The sequence below is a fragment of the Oncorhynchus gorbuscha genome, linkage group LG03 (assembly GCF_021184085.1).
Source record: "Oncorhynchus gorbuscha isolate QuinsamMale2020 ecotype Even-year linkage group LG03, OgorEven_v1.0, whole genome shotgun sequence".
In the NCBI taxonomy this organism is placed as follows: Eukaryota; Metazoa; Chordata; class Actinopteri; order Salmoniformes; family Salmonidae; genus Oncorhynchus; species Oncorhynchus gorbuscha.
This window is the reverse complement of record NC_060175.1, coordinates 16416665-16438865: the sequence shown is the minus strand read 5'-3', so window position 1 is coordinate 16438865 and position 22201 is coordinate 16416665. Positions and strand designations below refer to the sequence as shown.

Below are 22201 nucleotides of genomic sequence, written 5' to 3'. Positions count from 1 at the left end.
GACGCACAATTGGCCTAGCGTCGTCCGGGTTAGGGAGAGTCTGGCTGGTAGGGATATCCTTGTCTCATCGTGCACTAGCGACTCCTGTGGCGGGCCGGGCGCAGTGTGCGCTAGCCAAGGTGGCCAGGTGCACGGTGTTTCCTCCGGCGCATTGGTGCGGCTGGCTTCCGAGTTGGATGCGCACTGTGTTAAGAAGCAGTGCGGCTTGGTTGGGTTGTGTATCGGAGGACGCATGACCTTCAACCTTCGTCTCTCCCGAGCCGTACGGGAGTTGTAGCGATGAGACAAGATAGTAGCTACTACAACAATTGGATGCCACGAAATTGGGGAGAAAAAAGGGGTAAAATAGTTTTTTTAAAGAACACAAAAAAAAGAATTGGCTATAACTAAATAAGCGTCTGTAATACGGAACTGAGGACATACTGTAAGTGGAAGCAAAACAATTACTGAACATCATGTCACCTAGTCTCATACTAAGCGACTTAAATATAACGGTAAAGGGAATTGTCCTGACTTGACTTTAACATTAATCGGAAGACTTATTTATCTAATCTAATTTATCTAACTATGTTTAATTGTTACCCGATTAAATGAATCATGTAACAATTAACTCATTAGGATCTGAGGCACCACAAGAGCGGTTGTTTAAAGAGTTACCATCTCCTGAATTAAACTCTAAAAAGTCTTAAACAGTCTATAATCTATAAACAGTCAACTTATTAATCATAACCTTGTATCATATCATCATTCTGAACAGTCATAACCTCCTGCATCTGCAAAAACCTGAGCCTTACCTATGACTGCATGACTTGTCACTGCAAAGTTTATGTAAAACAATGATCTCTAATGGCTCCTAAAAATCAAATCCCTCTCTTAACAGAAATACTTTCATCATTTTTCATATTACATGCACAACACATAGGATGGACACGTCATATATGCAGTGGGTATACTTTCTAAGTTACATGATTTCCTTTATAACAATTTTAATGACATCACAAAATAACAAAGTGAACATTCCCAAGTTATATGTTAGAAATATTGTTCCAGTATTTGATATTTGAACGTGTTAGAGTTTCATCTGGAAAAGTCTCTGGAAAAAAAGGCACATTCCTTTGGTGAATTTGGAGAGGGACCTGAATCTTCTCTCCTTGATTAACAACAGGTCATGAGTTGTTAACCCCCCTAGTTCTTTACTTCCCACTCACTGCGGGTGAGAGGGGGTCTGATTTAAGTTATTCATTGCAAACCTGATCTGACCTATTTGGATTCTTGTGGACAGTCATGACAGAATCAATGCTTTAAAACAAATAATTCAACTCATATGAAGCAATTAATCTGACGTAGTCAAAATATATGTAATTACAAGTGCTAAATATACAGTACCAGTCGGTTGGAACCGAAAATCTCAAATTTGGACTCATCAGACCAAAGGACAGATTTCCACCCGTCGAATGTCGATTGCTCATATTTCTTGGCCCAAGGAAGTCTCTCCTTATTATTGGTGTCCTTTAGTAGCGGTTTCTTTGCAGCAATTCGACCATAAAGGCCTGATTCACAGTCTCCTCTGAACACTTGATGTTGATTTGTGTCTGTTACTTGAACTCTGTGAATAATTTATTTGGGCTGCAATCTGAGGTGCAGTTAATTGCCAATTTCTGAGGCTGGTAACTCTAATGAACTTATCCTCTGCAGCAGAGGTAACTCTGGGTCATCCTTTCCTGTGGCAGTCCTCATGAGAGACAGTTTCATCATAGCGCTTGATAGTTTTTGACTGACCTTCATGTCTTAAAGTAATGATGGACTGTCATTTCTCTTTGCTAAATTCAGCTGTTCTTGCCAAAATATGGTATACTTGGTATTTGACCAAATATGGCTATCTTCTGTATACCACCCCTACCATGTCACAACACAACGCTTTCAATACCTTGTAGAGTCCATGCCCCAACAAATTGAGGCTGTTCTGAGTCCAAAAGGGGGGGGGGGGTCCAACTCAGTATTAGGAAGGTGTTCCTAATGTTTGGTATACTCAGTGTATATTTACTCAAGAGATAAAGGATCTTACATTCTTATAGTTGGTTTGGAATGTTAGTCAGTCAAAGATGAATTTACATTGAGAGAATGTACAAAAAAAAAAGGAAAATGTAAAAATGTTCTTTTGACATAAAGGTCAACCATCAATACACGATTTGGTCCCTAATTGTACAAAATTGACCAAAAAACACATCTGTCAACCTTCAAATGAACCAACAAGGTTAGCGATTTAACACCAGGTTCATATGTGAATCTATTTCTTCTAATGCATCTAAAAGCCAACTAAAGAGATTTTTTAATGAGAAACCATCAACATCTAATACATAAAACAAAACAGGTCATTTTGACAGGAAATCATTTGAAATCTAGGCCACGTGGTCAATGTAAAACACACTTTTTTTTTCTTTGCTAAATCAGGAATCACAATAAGGAACGTGAAAAGAAAATACTGCGTTGGTGGAACCGTTCTCAGCTAAAGTCCCGGTTGGTGAGTATCATCGGGGCGACCACGGTCCAGGTATAGAGGGTAAGGCACACCCAACTGGAGGAGATCTTCACCCAAACCGCCGGCCACTTGCTGGTCATGGCATTGTAGTCTGCATCAGGACTGTATGGGAAAAAAATAAGATTTGTATATATAGTCATATCTGAACAATTGTTACAATGTGAATCTGTAAGAGAAATATCCATGGAAGAAGTATTGCGTTGCAGCGTTGCTTTGTGGGCACTTTCATTTTAGAGAGATGGAGCGGTCTCCATTGAAATATAACATGTTGAACTATAAAAGAACACAATGTGTAATTAATGTTATTTCCTCTTTAGTGTCAAAACATTGTGGTTCCTCCCTATTTTTGACGAACACAATGGGATCACAAAAGAGGAGTTCAACTACACCTCAAAATGTGCACGACCAAGTTTGACAACATGGCCGTGTCTGAAAATGTCACTAGCTGTCAAATCCTTGCTCCCTCTGTCCTTATTTTCTCAATTACCTTCAAAGCTCATTGGAGGAGGTTCTCAGAGTGAGGAACCTTGGATCCTCTCCAAGGTGTACCAAGAACAAATCCTCAAAGGGAATTAAGGAAACAAGGACGGAGGAAGCAAAGACTTGACAGCTAGTAACGTTTTCAGACACAGCATTTCACAACGTTGGTCATCTGTGTCGTTTGGCCATACTGACCTGTACCAGTTGGTGAGAGTCATCATGATGTAGAGTGAAGCCAGGAAGAGCATGAAGTGGAAGAAGAAATAGCTGTACTGGACCGTGTCCCTCTCGTTATCCTCCACACGCCTGGGTCCCGTCCCTCCCTCCTCGTCCGGGGTGCCCGCTTTACTCTCCTCCAGGATCACTGTGTCGTTAGAGGCCATGGTTAACTTGTTCACCTGGCTGGTGTTGGACGAGCGGATGCTGCAAGGAAGTACACATTTATAGGCATTATAATAAGCACTATAATTTCATTAGCAATTATAACATAGCAAGTAAAGCATTTATAATGATGGGTTCTGACTAACTTTAAATATGAATGATCCTTATTCATGTTACTGAGGGAGAGAGGGGAATGCAGAGAGTTAACATTCTGTCAGAACATGTTATTGTTAGATATTAGGTATCATATAGAGAGGAGAAGGGCAACAGTCTGGTTTCAGTTGTTGGGTTGTAATTTGAAATCATTGCTACACCAGAAGTTAATGGTTATCTGTAGGAGGAATGTATATGGTGGGGTCAATGGAGGTTGGATATGAGCCAGGAGCTTGGAATGTTACTGAGTAAATGAAAAGGTTGGATAGCTCAGGATTAGTGAGGAATGGGGGTTGAGGTCAGTTTATTACCCATATCACTTAACTTTCTGCCAAGCAACAGAGACGTATTGGCTGTCTCACCATACGAGGAAGGTTTAAATGTGTAAATGTGTTTTTGTCTGTTCAGCTGTCCGACCCATTGGGGGAATAAACTTGGTTTGAGCTTTTCCTAGTTGTCTGTTTTACTATGTTTATTTAGAATCTAACAATAAGCATGGGTAAGCATTTATAGGTATTTCTAGTTATTGTAATGCTTTAATCAAATATAACCAAAGTGGATTGATATCAGCTGATGTACGAAGGGCTATATAAATACATTTGATTTGATTTGATTGCATTAGCGCTTTCAGAGTGCTCAAACTGAAAACTGAAATTCTAATTATGTGAATGAGGGAGTCACCACATCCACTAATACTGTGAGGCACTGACAAATGTACATGACTTATATTCCCCAAACCACGATGTGCTGTAGCTGTACCCAAGTCTGCCTTGCTGACCAATCACACCTGGAATAGAGGATGCAAAGGATGAAGATGGCCAATCCCACAATGCTCTGGGTGTCCCACCACTGCAGATAGGGGGAGGAGAGGATGGGCTCTTCAGTGCCGATGATCACCACAGTCGTCTGGTTCTCGATCTCCAGTGGGGCCAGCGTGGGCACCAGTGTCTGCTGGAAGATGCTCAGCAGGCTGGGGTTGCATGTACGGTCTAAAGGGGGCCCGGGGGGTGGTTGCCCAACAGGGAAAAAAATGTAAGACTTTGAGATTACATTTTTCTCCCTTTCATTTTTATAGATATATTTTAATTAGTTGTAAAGCATAATCATATCATTAATCCATGAGAGGGGGTGGTGATTTTTCCGTTTGACTCGAGCTGAACAGGAGAATTTACCATTTTCGTGGGCAATGTAGAGTTTAAGCAAGTACGTGTTTGTAATTGAGAATTTATTTGATAGTACCCAGTAATTAGTCATATAGAGAAGCATTTAAACAATTGGTTAATTAAGTTTGAATTAATAATGAACAATAGATGAACAGGTAAAGGATGCTGTTGGGGTAGCAGCTATAACAGTGTCTCTTACCAGGCTCGTTGGTCATGGCCGACCAGGTCAGATACATGGTGTACATAGTCATGAAGGAGGACTGGAGTAGACCGGATCGGGGCTGGAATTTCTAAAAATAATTAAACAAAACTGTGATTTACAAACGGATTCCAAAAATGTGTTTATTTTCTTCCATGATTTTATTACGATCGATATCAGGGTTTCCCAAACGCGGTCCTGGGGCACGTTTTGGTTTTTGCCCTTGTCCAATTCTTGATGATTATTTGAACCAGCTGTATAGTACCAGGGACCCTTGGGAGGCCCCAGGACCGTGTTTGGGAAACGCTTCTCTATATTAATATCATGATGACATTGTCAAATGATGGAAAAATCACATTGATTAACTGCCTACTCCAGACTAAACATTTTTAAATCATATGAGCAAAAAAAACAAAAAAAAACATTTTATTTGGAATGCTAAGCCAGACAAAATTAAACATGCCTACTTATATAATGAATATCAGTTTGGGGGGCTAAAATTATGAAATATTAAATCTTTAAACCCCTCACTAAAAGCTTCACTCATACATAAGTTATCCTAAAACCCCAAATAGTTCTCCAGTAGATTATTAAGAAAGGCTCACCCTTTGTACAAAAATGGCCTTTTTGTCTTCATACAGATTATAATTATACAGATTACAATACAAAAAGGAGTGGGAGGCCCCGGTGCACAACTGAGCAAGAGGACAACTACATTAGAGTGTTTAGTTTGAGAAACAGACGCCTCACAAGTCCTCAACTGGCAGCTTCATTAAATAGTACCCACCAAACACCAGTCTCAACGTCAACAGTGAAGAGGCGACGGGATGCTGGCCTTCTAGGTAGAGTTCCTCTGTCCAGTGTCCGTGTTATTTTGTCCATCTTAATCTTTTCTTTTTTTGGCCAGTCTATGTTTTTTTCTTTGCAACTCTGCCTAGAAGGCCAGCATCCCGGAGTAATGTACTTGTCCTCTTGCTCAGTAGTGCACCAGGGCCTCCCACTCCTCTTTCTATTCTGGTTTGAGACAGTTTGCACTGTTCTGTGAAGGGAGTAGGACACAGCATTGTACGAGATCTTCAGTTTCTTGGCAATTTCTCACATGGAATTTCTCAGAACAAGAATAGACTGACGAGATTCAGTAGAAAGTTATTTGTTTCTTGCCATTTTGAGCCTGTAATCGAACCCACAAATGCTGATGCTCCAGATACTCAACTAGTCTAAAGAAGGCCAGTTTTGTTGCTACTTTAATCAGGACAACAGTTTTCAGCTGTGCTAACATAATTGAAAAAGGGTTTTCTAATGATCAATTAGCCTTTTAAAATGATAAACACAACGTGCCATCGGAACACAGGAGTGATGGTTGCTGATCATGGGCCCCTGTACAACTATGTAGATATTCCATTAAAAAATCAGCCGTTTCCAGCTAAAATAGTCATTTACAACATTAACAATGTCTACACTGTATTTCCGATCAATTTGATGTTATTTTAATGGACAAAAAATGGCTTTTCTTTCAAAACCAAGGACATTTCTAATTGACCACAAACTTTTGAACAGTAGTATATATGTAAAATGTGTCTGTAAAATGTATGTAAATATAGCAGAAAAGCTGTAAAAAAACAAAAATATATTTGTCCTCCGAAGAGGGGGGGGGATTGGTGGAGGCGTTAAAAATCAAATATATATATATACAGTGGGGCAAAAAAGTATTTAGTCAGCCACCAATTGTGCAAGTTCTCCCACTTAAAAAGATGAGAGAGGCCTGTAATTTTCATCATAGGTACTCTTCAACTATGACAGACAAAAGGAGAAGAAAAAAATCCAGAAATTCACATTGTAGGATTTTTATGAATTTATTTGCAGATTCTGGTGGAAAATAAGTATTTGGTCAATAACAAAAGTTTATCTCAATACTTTGTTACATACCCTTTGTTGGCATTGACAGAGGTCAAATATTTTCTGTAAGTCTTCACAAGGTTTTCACACACTGTTGCTGGTATTTTGGCCCATTCCTCCATGCAGATCTCCTCTAGAGCAGTGATGTTTTGGGGCTGTTGCTGGGCAACACAGACTTTCAACTCCCTCCAAAGATTTTCTATGGGGTTGAGAACTGGAGACTGGCTAGGCCACTCCAGGACCTTGAAATGCTTCTTACGAAGCCACTCCTTCGTTGCCCGGGCGGTGTGTTTGGGATCATTGTCATGCTGAAAGACCCAGCCACGTTTCATCTTCAATGTCCTTGCTGATGGAAGGAGGTTTTCACTCAAAATCTCACGATACATGGCCCAATTCATTCTTTCCTTTACACGGATCAGTCGTCCTGGGCCCTTTGCAGAAAAACAGCCCCAAAGCATGATGTTTCCACCCCCATGCTTCACAGTAGGTATGGTGTTCTTTGGATGCAACTCAGCATTCTTTGTCCTCCAAACACGACGAGTTGAGTTTTATTTTGGTTTCATCTGACCATATGACATTCTCCCAATCTTCTTCTGGATCATCCAAATGCTCTCTAGCAAACTTACATTTACATTTACATTTAAGTCATTTAGCAGACGCTCTTATCCAGAGCGACTTACAAATTGGTGCATTCACCTTATGACATCCAGTGGAACAACCACTTTACAATAGTGCATCTAAATATTTTAAGGGGGGAGGGGGTGAGAAGGATTACTTTATCCTATCCTAGGTATTCCTTAAAGAGGTGGGGTTTCAGGTGTCTCCGGAAGGTGGTGATTGACTCCGCTGTCCTGGCGTCGTGAGGGAGTTTGTTCCACCATTGGGGAGCCAGAGCAGCGAACAGTTTTGACTGGGCTGAGCGGGAACTGTACTTCCTCAGTGGTAGGGAGGCGAGCAGGCCAGAGGTGGATGAACGCAGTGCCCTTATTTGGGTGTAGGGCCTGATCAGAGCCTGGAGGTACTGAGGTGCCGTTCCCCTCACAGCTCCGTAGGCAAGCACCATGGTCTTGTAGCGGATGCGAGCTTCAACTGGAAGCCAGTGGAGAGAGCGGAGGAGCGGGGTGACGTGAGAGAACTTGGGAAGGTTGAACACTAGACGGGCTGCGGCGTTCTGGATGAGTTGTAGGGGTTTAATGGCACAGGCAGGGAGCCCAGCCAACAGCGAGTTGCAATAATCCAGATGGGAGATGACAAGTGCCTGGATTAGGACCTGCGCTTCAGACGGGCCTGGACATGTACTGGCTTAAGCAGGGGGACACGTCTGGCACTGCAGGATTTGAGTCCCTGGCGGCGTAGTGTGTTACTGATGATAGGCTTAGTTACTTTGGACCCAGCTCCCTGCAGTTCATTCACTAGGTCCCCTCGTGTGGTTCTGGGATTTTTGCTTGTGATCATTTTGACCCCACGGGGTGCGATCTTGTGTGGAGCCCCAGATCGAGGGAGATTATCAGTGGTCTTGTATGTCTTCCATTTCCTAATAATTGCTCCCACAGTTGATTTCTTCAAACCAGGCTGCTTACCTATTGCAGATTCAGTCTTCCCAGCCTGGTGCAGGTCTACAATTTTGTTTCTGGTGTCCTTTGACAGCTCTTTGGTCTTGGCCATAGTGGAGTTTGGAGTGTGACTGTTTGAGGTTGTGGACAGGTGTCTTTTATACTGATAACAAGTTCAAACAGGTACCATTAATACAGGTAACGAGTGGAGGAAAGAGGAGCCTCTTAAAGAAGAAGTTACAGGTCTGTGAGAGCCAAAACTCTTGCTTGTTTGTAGGTGACCAAATACTTATTTTCCACCATAAATTGCAAATAAATTCATTAAAAATCCTACAATATGATTTTCTGGATTTTTTTCTCCTAATTTTGTCTGTCATAGTTGAAGTGTACCTATGATGAAAATTACAGGCCTCTCCCATATTTTTAAGTGGGAGAACTTGCACAATTGGTGGCTGACTAAATAATTGTTTTGCCCCACTGTATATATATATAATAAATAAATTAAAAACATGATGAAAGTGACATCTGAGTAGGCATCAGTGGAGGTTTCTCCAGGTAGGAAAGGGAGGATGGATTCAAAATCCATCCTCAAATGTCACCAGCCGCCACCTACTGGTAGACATGTGTTATAATTAGGGCCTGAATCTGTTCTTAAACACAAGTGTTTTAAGACCTACTTCAAGCCTTATCCCCGAGGCGTCACTATTAACCTCAGCAGTCACCAGGAAATCAATACACAGGTGGGTCACACTCATGATTAAAGTTAAATGTCAAAAGCATACCATAAACATTTAGCAGATAAACGTTCAACCTACGCTCCCCAAACGCTAACCTTAAACACTACAAGGGCAAATGCTAAAAACTGACCTACCAATGAAATGATGAATATGAACGTTAAATGAGCGTTTAATGAACACCGAACGAGGGCTTACCTGTACTCTGGGCAGGATGGACACGACAGAGGCTACAGCACAGAGAATCATGTTGAAGCTGATGAAGAACTTGTTGAGCAGACAGCCCTTTGGCTGAGTGTAGAACAGGTACATCAGGACAACGGCGATAAATGACACGATGTAGTTGAGTCCAGTTACAGCAAGCAAGGCTGGACAGAGGAGGACAGAGAGAATCAGATTCTAGTTGCATTGTTTTTATAAAGCAGGACAGATTCTGTCATAGAGCATTATATAGTGTCAGCACTATTGACCCCTGACCTTATGATACAGTTCACCATGTATTTTCACCTGCTTGAGTTGATATTACATACTTTACTAAAAAGTACCAAGTGAATACTTGCTAAAACAGGACTTGAGTTTGAGTTTATTAATCAACGTGCACATGAATAAACGTAAAAGTGCGGGTTTTAGCAGCGGCTAATTTTCAACCGCAGTCCCTGGGCAAGTTATTAAAAACTATTACAATAACAATACAGACAAACAATGAGCAGTGAGCACATGCAGAGCAACATAGGACAAGCAACACGTAGCACGCAGACAGGGAAAAATAGGACAAGCAACACTTAGCACGCACAGAGAAACATAGGACAAGCAACATGTAGCATGCAGACGGAGGAACATAGGACATGCAACACGTAGCACGCAGACAGAGGAACATAGGACAAGCAACACGTAGCACGCAGACAGAGGAACATAGGACAAGCAACACGTAGCACGCAGACAGAGAAACATAGGACAAGCAACATGTAGCACGCAGACAGAGGAACATAGGACAAGCAACATGTAGCACGCAGACAGAGGAACATAGGACAAGCAACACGTAGCACGCAGACAGAGGAACATAGGACAAGCAACACGTAGCACGCAGACAGAGAAACATACACCAAGCAACACGTAGCACGCAGACAGAGAAATAGCACAAAAAAGCAACAAAACAAAATACATAAAAGCAACAAGGAGAATGATGGAGTGCTGCATCAGATGACCTGGCCTCCACAAAAACCCAATTGAGATGGTTTGAGATGAGTTGGATCCGGGGTGAAGGAAAAGCAGCCAACAAGTGCTCAGCATATGTGGGAAATTCTTCAAGACAGTTAGAAAAGCAACGCTGTCATCAAGGCAAGTGGCTACTTTGAAGAATCTAAAATATATTTGGATTTGTTTCACACTTTGTTGGTTACTAAATGATTCCATACGTGTTATTTCATAGTTTTGACAAATTCACTATTATTCCACAATGTAGAAAATAGTCAAAAATGAAGAACAACCCTTGAATGAGTAGGTGTGTCCAAACTTTTGACTGGTACTGTATATCACTGTATCATCTGCATACATTTGAACTTCAGACCCAGTACAGACAGAAGGCAGATCATTAATGTATAGAATTAATAGGAGGGGCGCCAGTATTGACCCTTGGGGCACGCCCACATCATAGCTGAGAGTGGGCGACAGCTTATTGCTCACTCTGACACACTGAGTTCTTCCTTCAGGGTATGATTTCATCCATCTCAAGGCATTGGGGTAAAAGTTAAACTTGGACAGTTTTGTGATGAGAACCTCATGGTTAACAGTATCAAAAGCTTTCCTTAGGTCTAGAATACAGCCCCAACAACTGCAAATAAAACATCACATCAGCATCTCTAATTAGCAAAATTATTTAGCCAATCATAAACACTTGTGTTTTATTCTGCCCTTTTTTTCTCCTTCATTGTATTGTTTGACTGCTAACTACGTGTGTTGCGATTGTACGTGGATTTAATATAAGGTTGGATTTGATTTGACTTCCTTAGCAGAGGGTCAGGCAGACTCACCTGCATACCAGCCCCTGGAGTTCCCACTCTCCATGTTATCCACCCAGGACTCATTCCAGGAGTGGGCAAAATCCACCAGCAGAACCAGCTGGATCAGGATGAAGAAAAACGCCCCACAGGTACCCACCACGAACCACACTGCACACACACAAAGAGACCATCATCGTATCACAAATATCCACAAGCACTGCTAAGTATAGAGTTACTAGTATAACTCATTCAATGATTAATTGTGTGTATCAACAATGAATTGTCTTAATAATCCAATAAATTGTAATATCAACAATTAAAAGTATATCACTAATGTTTATGCGGATTGTGCATATGGTCAAGTGCTACATCGATAAATCATAATACATAGACAAATGTTATGACAAATTCTTTATTTAAATTGGGTCAATCTTACGGTGAGTGAAAGGCCCCTCAGGGATATAAAAGGCACCGACTGTCACGGCAACCATGGTGGCAATCTTAAAGAACCAAAACCTGCATGGGGGAAGGAAGTCATTCGTCAACCGAATCCCTTTTGATAATGTTTTGATAGACTTCATGAATCATTATAAAAAAGTATGTAAAATAACTATGAAATATTTTTTTAATAGTATGATCTTTCAATAATGCCACTTTTGATGTGGTGTACAGATAAAATACAAAATAATATAGATTGACAGTATCAGCATTTTTCAAAACGCACATATTACATGGTTATTTGTTGCATGGGTATACCTAGTAAATATACATGAATAGGCTAATGATGTGCATGTCTGAAAACCTGTTATTGCTTTGCCATTATGCGGTATTGTGTGTAGATTGATGAGGGGGAAAAAAATCATTTTTAGAACAAGGCTGTAACTAGGGATGCACCAATGTTATTTTTGGCCGATACCGATATCCAATATTTTCCTTGTGGAAAAAACAGTACCGTTACCGATATTTACAATTTTAGCGGCCTTTTAAGCATTCTTAAGGCATTGCATCTCAGTGCAAGAGGCGTCACAACAGTCCCTGGTTCGAATCCAGGCTGTATCACACCCGGTCGTGATTGGGAGTCCCATAGGCCAGTGCACAATTGGCCCAGCATCGGCCGGGTTTGGCCGGGGTAGGCCGTCATTGTAAATAAGAAATTGTTCTTAACTGACTTGCCGAGTTAAATAAAGGTTACACACACACCACACTGACCCAAAATGTATTTTGTTGGCATTTACGTATGTCCCCATTACTAGTAAAACATAATCAAAACCTATTTCTTTCACTTACTTGCTGTGCTGTTTTGTTGTTTATTCGTTCAGTCGTTTCTTTCTCAAACAGAAGTTCATCATACATGTCAAGCAGTGAAGTTTCAGCTGTCAGTGCGCACCGAGGAAGAGAGGCCACGGACAATCACTGTGTCCGTTTCCATCTTGTCCAGCCATGTCTGTAACATTTCACGTAAACCCTGTTTCTTGTCTGCATCGAAGTAGCGGTCCTTGTACCTGGCATCGAGCATAGTGGTGACACAGTAAAGAGGCTCAGAGGTAATGCCACCGAATTGCTTGTTCAAAGCCTTGAGTACTTATGTAAGTTTCAACCAGACGGTCTGTGTCGGCAGTTTGTTGAGCAGGCGTTTCAATGCCATGACAGAGGGTGTCACATCTGCTGCAGACGCAGTTGATTAGCTTATTTCTCGAGACAGTTGTTCGAATGGAGCTAGGATTGTTCATGTTTCCAAGTTTCAAACATGTTCTCAAATGCCACTGAAATGGCAGCAGCGGTATGAGAAAGAACACATTCTTGAGCATGCAATACGGCTTTCCTCAGTACAAAATCCTCGTCGACCCGCTGTGCCGTCAGACTCAGCATACTCATGTGGCTGACATTGCTGGTCCAAATCTTAGTCGGGAAGCTAATAGCAGTGACGCCCATAGCAAGTAGCTCATGGATGTGAGTGTCAACAATGCTGTGAACTCCGGTAGGGCAACATCTGAAAAATAGTGTGTACCGGGGCTCGATCAGTCGGTGAAAGCCAACATCATCCAAGACAGAGGACGGTTGATTGTCAACGGGCAATGAATTCTATTATCTTGTCATTAATGGGTTTGGCCATTGAGTTGTCTCGCTGAAATGTTCTTACTTTTTCAAGTGACTGCTCGACTTGAACTTGTTTAGTTGTTGGAAGTGTGCACTTAGTATTTTTCTGCTTTTGTTCTGTGTAGCGCTGTATTTTTCGTGGCGTCATTACATCATCTACCTATGGTATATAGGTATACACATCATCTACCTATGGTATATAGGTATACACATCATCTACCTATGGTATATAGGTATACACATCATCTACCTATGGTATATAGGTTTACACATCATCTACCTATGGTATATAGGTTTACACATCATCTACCTATGGTATATAGGTATACACATCATCTACCTATGGTATATAGGTATAAACATCATCTACCTATGGTATATAGGTATACACATCATCTACCTATGGTATATAGGTTTACACTATGGTATATAGGTATACACATCATCTACCTATGGTATATAGGTTTACACGTCATCTACCTATGGTATATAGGTTTACACGTCATCTACCTATGTTATATAGGTATACACATCATCTACCTATGGTATATAGGTTTACACGTCATCTACCTATGTTATATAGGTATACACATCATCTACCTATGGTATATAGGTATACACATCATCTACCTATGGTATATAGGTTTACACATCATCTACCTATGGTATATAGGTATACACATCATCTACCTATGGTATATAGGTATACACATCATCTACCTATGGTATATAGGTTTACACATCATCTACCTATGTTATATAGGTTTACACATCATCTACCTATGGTATATAGGTATACACATCATCTACCTATGGTATATAGGTATATACGTCAGCTTTGACATCGGTTTTGCATATCGGCGTTAAACTAGACTTCGGGCTGATGCAGATGTTGGCGTATTTTGCCAATATCGTCCAATTCCGATATGCTCACCAATATATTGTGCATCCCTAGCTGTACCCTAGCTGTACCCTAGCTGTACCCTAGCTGTACCTAACGTAACCAAATGTGAAAAAAGGGAAGGGGTCAGAACACTTTCCAAATGCACTGTATATGAATAGGCTTATGATGTATTGCTGTTACTAAAAATTATAGTGCAGTTATTATCCTCTGTTTCAGAGAGGCACGGTGGCCTAAAGCACGTTAGCTCAGTGACCTGTTGTGTAAGAGATGATTTTATTAATATTGCCAATGGTTGTTGTGACAGTGCCTGTAGCAGTGTGATAGTCATACTGTATGACAGAAAATAGTCAACAAACAAGGGTGTCTTACCAGTACCTCATTATGACATTAGTTACAAGCAGTGTACATTTTCAGTTTATAATAACAATAAAGGCTATTCACCTTAATACTGACTTTTTAGTCAAAGTTGGCGTAGTAATAAATATGATTACATCTAGGCCTTTACTTTTTTATTTTTTCATGTATTTTTTTAAGGGGTGCATCATGTGATGGGTGGTTACCCGTTGTGGATGGCAGAGCGTGGGTCCCGGCTGTTCTTGACGTTGATCATAATCAGAGCGAACACCAGGAAACACATGCTCATGCCGAAGCACACCCGGTACACGGCTTTATAGCCCACAAAAATCTCACAGTTCATGTTGGCATGGATTCCTGGGATAGAAGAGCCTGCTCCGTCTTCACAGAACCCAGGAATCTACAGGCACAGATAGACATTCTCACAAACCATTCAGGCCAGTCTAATCTACTGTACAGTGTAGGCAGCATTATTATAGTCTAGCTGTGCGATTCTGTATTCAATAACCTAACATTTTCACTTTGGTCAACAACAAGTTGGCTATTATCATGAGAGACTGTACCACAAAAGTGAACTTTTCACATACAGTATTATAGCCATTCATACAACAGTGCTCATTTAGTTAATCTTAATTATATTATAGTCAAAATGACTAAGACTTAGACACATTTGTCATTTGAATAATGATTTAGTGTAGTTATTGTCAAAATGATGAAAACAGTGGGACATTTTTTATCAACTAAATGCCCTTTCATTTTAGTTCCATCATATTTGTATTGCCTCAACCTATAGTGAACATAAATAACTGACTTCCATGAGCAGAAACATACACAGCCTTGTCTTACCAATATATTTTACTGCATAACATCTTATTCTCTTCCCAACGCAGAAATATGACAAACATATGCAATAATAATAATAAATGACAGAAGAATTATCTGGCCATGTAAATTCCTAATTCAGTCTACATAGATATTACACATTACATACAAAACAGACGAGAGAGAGAAGCACAATCACCAGATGGTGCTGCAAAGTATTGGCAAAGTACAGTAGTATTTTGCATTTCCTTCACTCGGTCGCATCATTGCCATTGTTATCAACTTTCCAGATGCTGCAGCCACATTGTTGTCCAAAAGAACGGGGCTTATGGATGTAAAATGCAGGCCGATGTGGCTCAACATAAATTATTTATTTATTTGATTAGCTATAGTTTTTTTCTGGATTTATTTAGTCAGTTATTGTCACAGCAACTGCCACGGAAAAATATGTGTTTGATGAATATTTTTGTCATTATTTTTGTTGACGAAATGAACATGGTCATAAAGTCATTCAACGTTCCCAGGTAACTGCAAAAAATAAAGGAAACATGAGTGAATGAGGGAGACAAAGTAAATTGAAAGCAGGTGCTTCCACACAGGTGTGGCTCCTGAGTTAATTAAGAAATTAAAACATCCCATCATGCTTAGGGTCATGTATAAAAAAATGCTGGACAGCCCATTATTTTGGCTACCATGACGAGAAGAAGAGATCTCAGTGACTTTGAAAGAGGGAGCATAGAGGGTGTAAAGGGTTTGTGTGTCTCAGTCACCAGATCTCAACCCAATTGAACAGTTATGGGATATTCTGTAGCGGCGCCTGAGACAGCATTTTCCACCACCATCAACAAAACAGCAAATTATGTAATTTATTGTGGAAGAATAGTGTCGCATCCCTCCAACAGAGTTCCCGGACACTTGTAGAATCTATGCCAAGGCGCACTGAAGCTGTTCTGGCAGCTCTGGTGGCTCAACGCCCTTAAAACACTATGTTGGTGTTTCTGTTATTTTGTCAGTTACCTGTATATGTACATTTTTACATTTAGAATGACAGTATACACAGAGTTGCAATGTTAATGCAGCCTCAATATGCAGTAAGTTGTATCTCTGTAGGCCCCTACTGTTCTATACTTTGTGTGACTTAACCCTTCCCACCAATAGCCTCCCCAGGTATTCAAGCATTACTAAAACAACCATTTACCATGTACGCAAACATCTACTATGACACATCATGGCTCATCATCTCATGCACACACACACACTGGGTGTTTCTCAATATGCATACGAGTGTCGGAGCATGAGTCCAAATCAAAGTACGCAAAATGGAGCACGGAGGGAACTTCTCAGATGCGTACTCCGCTGAACACATTTCGAAGCATTGTTGTATTCGGTGCATGTGACAAATCAAATGTGATTTGAACGAGCAGTAATGTGATGCAACCAATAACAAACAACAACAACACAACACTTGTTGACATTAATGGCGGCCATTACATGAGATGAAGTGAGAGAAGATCAACTTTTCGGAATGAAATGTTGCCCAATCAAATCCAATGTTACCCAATCAAATCCAATGTTGCCCAATCAAATCCAATGTTACCCAATCAAATCCAATGTTACCCAATCAAATCCAATGTTACCCAATCAAATCCAATGTTGCCCAATCAAATCCAATGTTACCCAATCAAATCCAATGTTACCCAATCAAATCCAATGTTACCCAATCAAATCCAATGTTACCCAATCAAATCCAATGTTACCCAATCAAATCCAATGTTACCCAATCAAATCCAATGTTACCCAATCAAATCCAATGTTACCCAATCAAATCCAATGTTACCCAATCAAATCCAATGTTACCCAATCAAATCCAATGTTACCCAATCAAATCCAATGTTACCCAATCAAATCCAATGTTACCCAATCAAATCCAATGTTACCCAATCAAATCCAATGTTGCCCAATCAAATCCAATGTTGCCCAATCAAATCCAATGTTGCCCAATCAAATCCAATGTTACCCAATCAAATCCAATGTTGCCCAATCAAATCCAATGTTACCCAATCAAATCCAATGTTACCCAATCAAATCCAATGTTGCCCAATCAAATCCAATGTTACCCAATCAAATCCAATGTTGCCCAATCAAATCCAATGTTACCCAATCAAATCCAATGTTACCCAATCAAATCCAATGTTACCCAATCAAATCCAATGTTGCCCAATCAAATCCAATGATACCCAATCAAATCCAATGTTACCCAATCAAATCCAATGTTACCCAATCAAATCCAATGTTACCCAATCAAATCCAATGTTACCCAATCAGATTCAATGTTACCTGACTACAATATTGTATCTTGAAAACATTAATAAATACATGCTGTGTTCATTTTGGTATGTTTACCTGCTTACAATACCCACTGTAGTGTGCGTAGATTGCAAGCCCATAGTAAGTCAATAGGCTACTACGACTAAATATTGTTATCTTGTTTTGTATCTATTGTCATTGTCCTGCCTAGAAGATGGTTCAGTGAATGGGGAGGTGCAGCGTGTGTGAGGTAATACCTTAGGGGGAGTGTTAGTGCTTCTCAAATGTAAGGTATTATGCGTTCTCCACACTCGCCCTCACAAGAACGGACTCAAGAGAATGTCCTCGGAGCATGAGAGTGTGGAGAGTTTTTGATTTATTTTGTGTCATGTTTTGTCTTAGATTGTCTTGTCATTTTGCTTTTCCCCCTGCTGGTCTTTTTAGGTTCGTTCCCCTTTTTCTCTCTCCCTTCCTCTCTCTCTTCTCTCTATCGTTCCGTTCCTGCTCCCAGCTGTTCCTATTCCCCTAATCAATCATTTAGTCTTCCCACACCTGTTCCTTATCTTTTCCCCTGATTAGAGTCCCTATTTCTTCCCTTGTTTTCCGTTCCTGTCCTGTCGGATCCTTGTCTATTGTTCACTGTGCTGTGTCTGTGTATCGCCCTGTCGTGTCGTGTTTCCCTCAGATGCTGCGTGGAGAGCAGGTGTCTGAGTCTGCTAGGTTCAAGTGCCTTCCCGAGGCAACCTGCAGTTCTTGATCGAGTCTCCAGTCTGTTCTCGTCATTACGAGTGGAATTATGTCTTATGTTTGTAGAATTACTTTACTGGATTAAAGACTCTGTTTTCGCCAAGTCGCTTTTGGGTCCTCATTCACCTGCATGACAGAAGGATCCGACCAAAGAATGGACCCAGCGACTACAGACGTTCGTAACACTGCCGTCGAGATCCAAGGAGCCATGCTCGGCAGACACGAGCAGGAATTGTCTGCTGCTCGCCATGCCGTGGAGAACCTGTCCGCTCAGATTTCCGACCTCTCTGGACAGTTCCAGAGTCTTCGTCTCGTGCCACCTGTTACTTCCTGGCCTGCCGAGCCTCCGGAACCTAGGGTTAATAACCCACCTTGCTACTCCGGGCAGCCCACGGAGTGCCGCTCCTTTCTCACCCAGTGTGATATTGTGTTCTCTCTCCAACCCAACACATACTCTAGCGAGAGAGCTCGGGTTGCTTACGTCATTTCACTCCTTACTGGCCGGGCTCGAGAGTGGGGCACAGCTATCTGGGAGGCAAGGGCTGATTGTTCAAACAATTACCAGAACTTTAAAGAGGAGATGATTCGGGTTTTTGACCGTTCAGTTTTTGGTAGGGAGGCTTCTAGGGCCCTGGCTTCCCTATGCCAAGGTGATCGATCCATAACGGATTACTCTATAGAGTTTCGCACTCTTGCTGCCTCTAGTGACTGGAACGAGCCGGCGCTGCTCGCTCGTTTTCTGGAGGGACTCCACGCAGTGGTCAAAGATGAGATTCTCTCTCGGGAGGTTCCCTCCAGTGTGGACTCTTTGATTGCTCTCGCCATCCGCATAGAACGACGGGTAGATCTTCGTCACCAAGCTCGTGGAAGAGAGCTCGCGTCAACGGTGTTTCCCTGCTCCGCATCGCAACCATCTCCCTCCTCTGGCTCAGAGACTGAGCCCATGCAGCTGGGAGGTATTCGCATCTCGACTAAGGAGAGGGAACGGAGGATCACCAACCGCCTGTGCCTCTATTGCGGATTTGATGGACATTTTGTCAATTCATGTCCAGTAAAGGCCAGAGCTCATCAGTAAGCGGAGGGCTACTGGTGAGCGCTACTACTCAGGTCTCTTCATCTAGATCCTGTACTACTATGTCGGTCCATCTACGCTGGACCGGTTCGGGTGCTACATGCAGTGCCTTGATTGACTCGGGGCTGAGGGTTGTTTCATGGACGAAGCATGGGCTCGGAAACATGACATTCCTTTCAGACAGTTAGACAAGCCTACGCCCATGTTTGCCTTAGATGGTAGTCATCTTCCCAGTATCAGATTTGAGACACTACCTTTAACTCTCACAGTATCTGGTAACCACAGTGAGACTATTTCTTTTTTGATTTTTCGTTCACCTTTTACACCTGTTGTTTTGGGTCATCCCTGGCTAGTATGTCATAATCCTTCTATTAATTGGTCTAGTAATTCTATCCTATCCTGGAACGTTTCTTGTCATGTGAAGTGTTTAATGTCTGCCATCCCTCCCATTTCTTCTGTCCCCACTTCTCAGGAGGAACCTGGCGATTTGACAGGAGTGCCGGAGGAATATCATGATCTGCGCACGGTCTTCAGTCGGTCCCGAGCCAACTCCCTTCCTCCTCACCGGTCGTATGATTGTAGTATTGATCTCCTTCCGGGGACCACTCCCCCTCGGGGTAGACTATACTCTCTGTCGGCTCCCGAACGTAAGGCTCTCGAGGATTATTTATCTGTGTCTCTTGACGCCAGTACCATAGTGCCTTCTTCCTCTCCGGCCGGGGCGGGGTTCTTTTTGTTAAGAAAAGGACGGTACTCTGCGCCCCTGCGTGGATTATCGAGGGCTGAATGACATAACGGTTAAGAATCGTTATCCGCTTCCCCTTATGTCATCAGCCTTCGAGATTCTGCAGGGAGCCAGGTGCTTTACTAAGTTGGACCTTCGTAACGCTTACCATCTCGTGCGCATCAGAGAGGGGGACGAGTGGAAAACGGCGTTTAACACTCCGTTAGGGCATTTTGAGTACCGGGTTCTGCCGTTTGGTCTCGCCAATGCGCCAGCTGTTTTTCAGGCATTAGTTAATGATGTTCTGAGAGACATGCTGAACATCTTTGTTTTTGTCTATCTTGACGATATCCTGATTTTTTCACCGTCACTCGAGATTCATGTTGAACAGTCTATCACGTATCCTGATTTTTTCACCGTGTTCATGTTCACAGCGCCTTTTAGAGAATTGTCTCTACGTGAAGGCTGAGAAGTGCTCTTTTCATGTCTCCTCCGTTACTTTTCTCGGTTCCGTTATTTCCGCTGAAGGCATTCAGATGGATTCCGCTAAGGTCCAAGCTGTCAGTGATTGGCCCGTTCCAAGGTCACGTGTCGAGTTGCAGCGCTTTTTAGGTTTCGCTAATTTCTATCGGCGTTTCATTCGTAATTTCGGTCAAGTTGCTGCCCCTCTCACAGCTCTTACTTCTGTCAAGACGTGTTTTAAGTGGTCCGGTTCCGCCCAGGAGCTTTTGATCTTCTAAAAGAACGTTTTACGTCCGCTCCTATCCTCGTTACTCCTGACGTCACTAGACAATTCATTGTCGAGGTTGACGCTTCAGAGGTAGGCGTGGGAGCCATTCTATCCCAGCGCTTCCAGTCTGACGATAAGGTTCATCCTTGCGCTTATTTTTCTCATCGCCTGTCGCCATCTGAACGCAACTATGATGTGGGTAACCGCGAACTGCTCGCCATCCGCTTAGCCCTAGGCGAATGGCGACAGTGGTTGGAGGGGGCGACCGTTCCTTTGTCGTTTGGACAGACCATAAGAACCTTGAGTACATCCGTTCTGCCAAACGACTTAATGCCCGTCAAGCTCGTTGGGCGTTGTTTTTCGCTCGTTTCGAGTTTGTGATTTCTTACCGTCCGGGTAGCAAAAACACCAAGCCTGATGCCTTATCCCGTCTGTTTAGTTCTTCTGTGGCTTCTACTGATCCCGAGGGGATTCTTCCTTATGGGCGTGTTGTCGGGTTGACAGTATGGGGAATTGAAAGACAGGTTAAGCAAGCACTCACGCACACTGCGTCGCCGCGCGCTTGTCCTAGTAACCTCCTTTTCGTTCCTGTTTCCACTCGTCTGGCTGTTCTTCAGTGGGCTCACTCTGCCAAGTTAGCTGGTCATCCCGGTGTTCGAGGCACTCTTGCGTCTATTCGCCAGCGCTTTTGGTGGCCGACTCAGGAGCGTGACACGCGCCGTTTCGTGGCTGCTTGTTCGGACTGCGCGCAGACTAAGTCGGGTAACTCTCCTCCTGCCGGTCGTCTCAGACCGCTCCCCATTCCTTCTCGACCATGGTCTCACATCGCCCTAGACTTCATTACCGGTCTGCCTTTGTCTGCGGGGAAGACTGTGATTCTTACGGTTGTCGATAGGTTCTCTAAGGCGGCACATTTCATTCCCCTCGCTAAACTTCCTTCCGCTAAGGAGACGGCACAAATCATCATCGAGAATGTGTTCAGAATTCATGGCCTCCCGTTAGACGCCGTTTCAGACAGAGGCCCGCAATTCACGTCACAGTTTTGGAGGGAGTTCTGTCGTTTGATTGGTGCGTCCGTCAGTCTCTCTTCCGGGTTTCATCCCCAGTCTAACGGTCCGGGTCAAGCAGAGAGGGCCAATCAGACGATTGGTCGCATACTACGCAGCCTTTCTTTCAGAAACCCTGCGTCTTGGGCAGAACAGCCCCCTGGGCAGAATACGCTCACAACTCGCTTCCTTCGTCTGCTACCGGGTTATCTCCATTTCAGAGTAGTCTGGGTTACCAGCCTCCTCTGTTCTCTTCCCAGCTTGCCGAGTCCAGCGTTCCCTCTGCTCAAGCGTTTGTCC

The 22201-nt window shown here is 42.5% G+C and overlaps 1 protein-coding gene across 1 annotated transcript in view; it reads right to left on the bottom strand.

Moving 5' to 3' along the window:
• Positions 1-1933: 1933 nt before the first annotated feature.
• LOC124026647 (serine incorporator 3-like) overlaps positions 1934-22201 on the bottom strand; it is a 29435-nt gene continuing 9167 nt past the window's right edge. The window contains exons 3-10 of the mRNA XM_046339489.1: positions 14660-14853; positions 11535-11614; positions 11129-11266; positions 9297-9466; positions 4916-5006; positions 4341-4542; positions 3215-3442; positions 1934-2641 (exon numbers count right to left, since the gene is read on the bottom strand). Of these exons, the coding sequence (XP_046195445.1) occupies positions 2503-2641; positions 3215-3442; positions 4341-4542; positions 4916-5006; positions 9297-9466; positions 11129-11266; positions 11535-11614; positions 14660-14853 (1242 nt within the window). The 3' untranslated portion in view covers positions 1934-2502. The remainder of the gene's footprint in view (positions 2642-3214; positions 3443-4340; positions 4543-4915; positions 5007-9296; positions 9467-11128; positions 11267-11534; positions 11615-14659; positions 14854-22201) is intronic.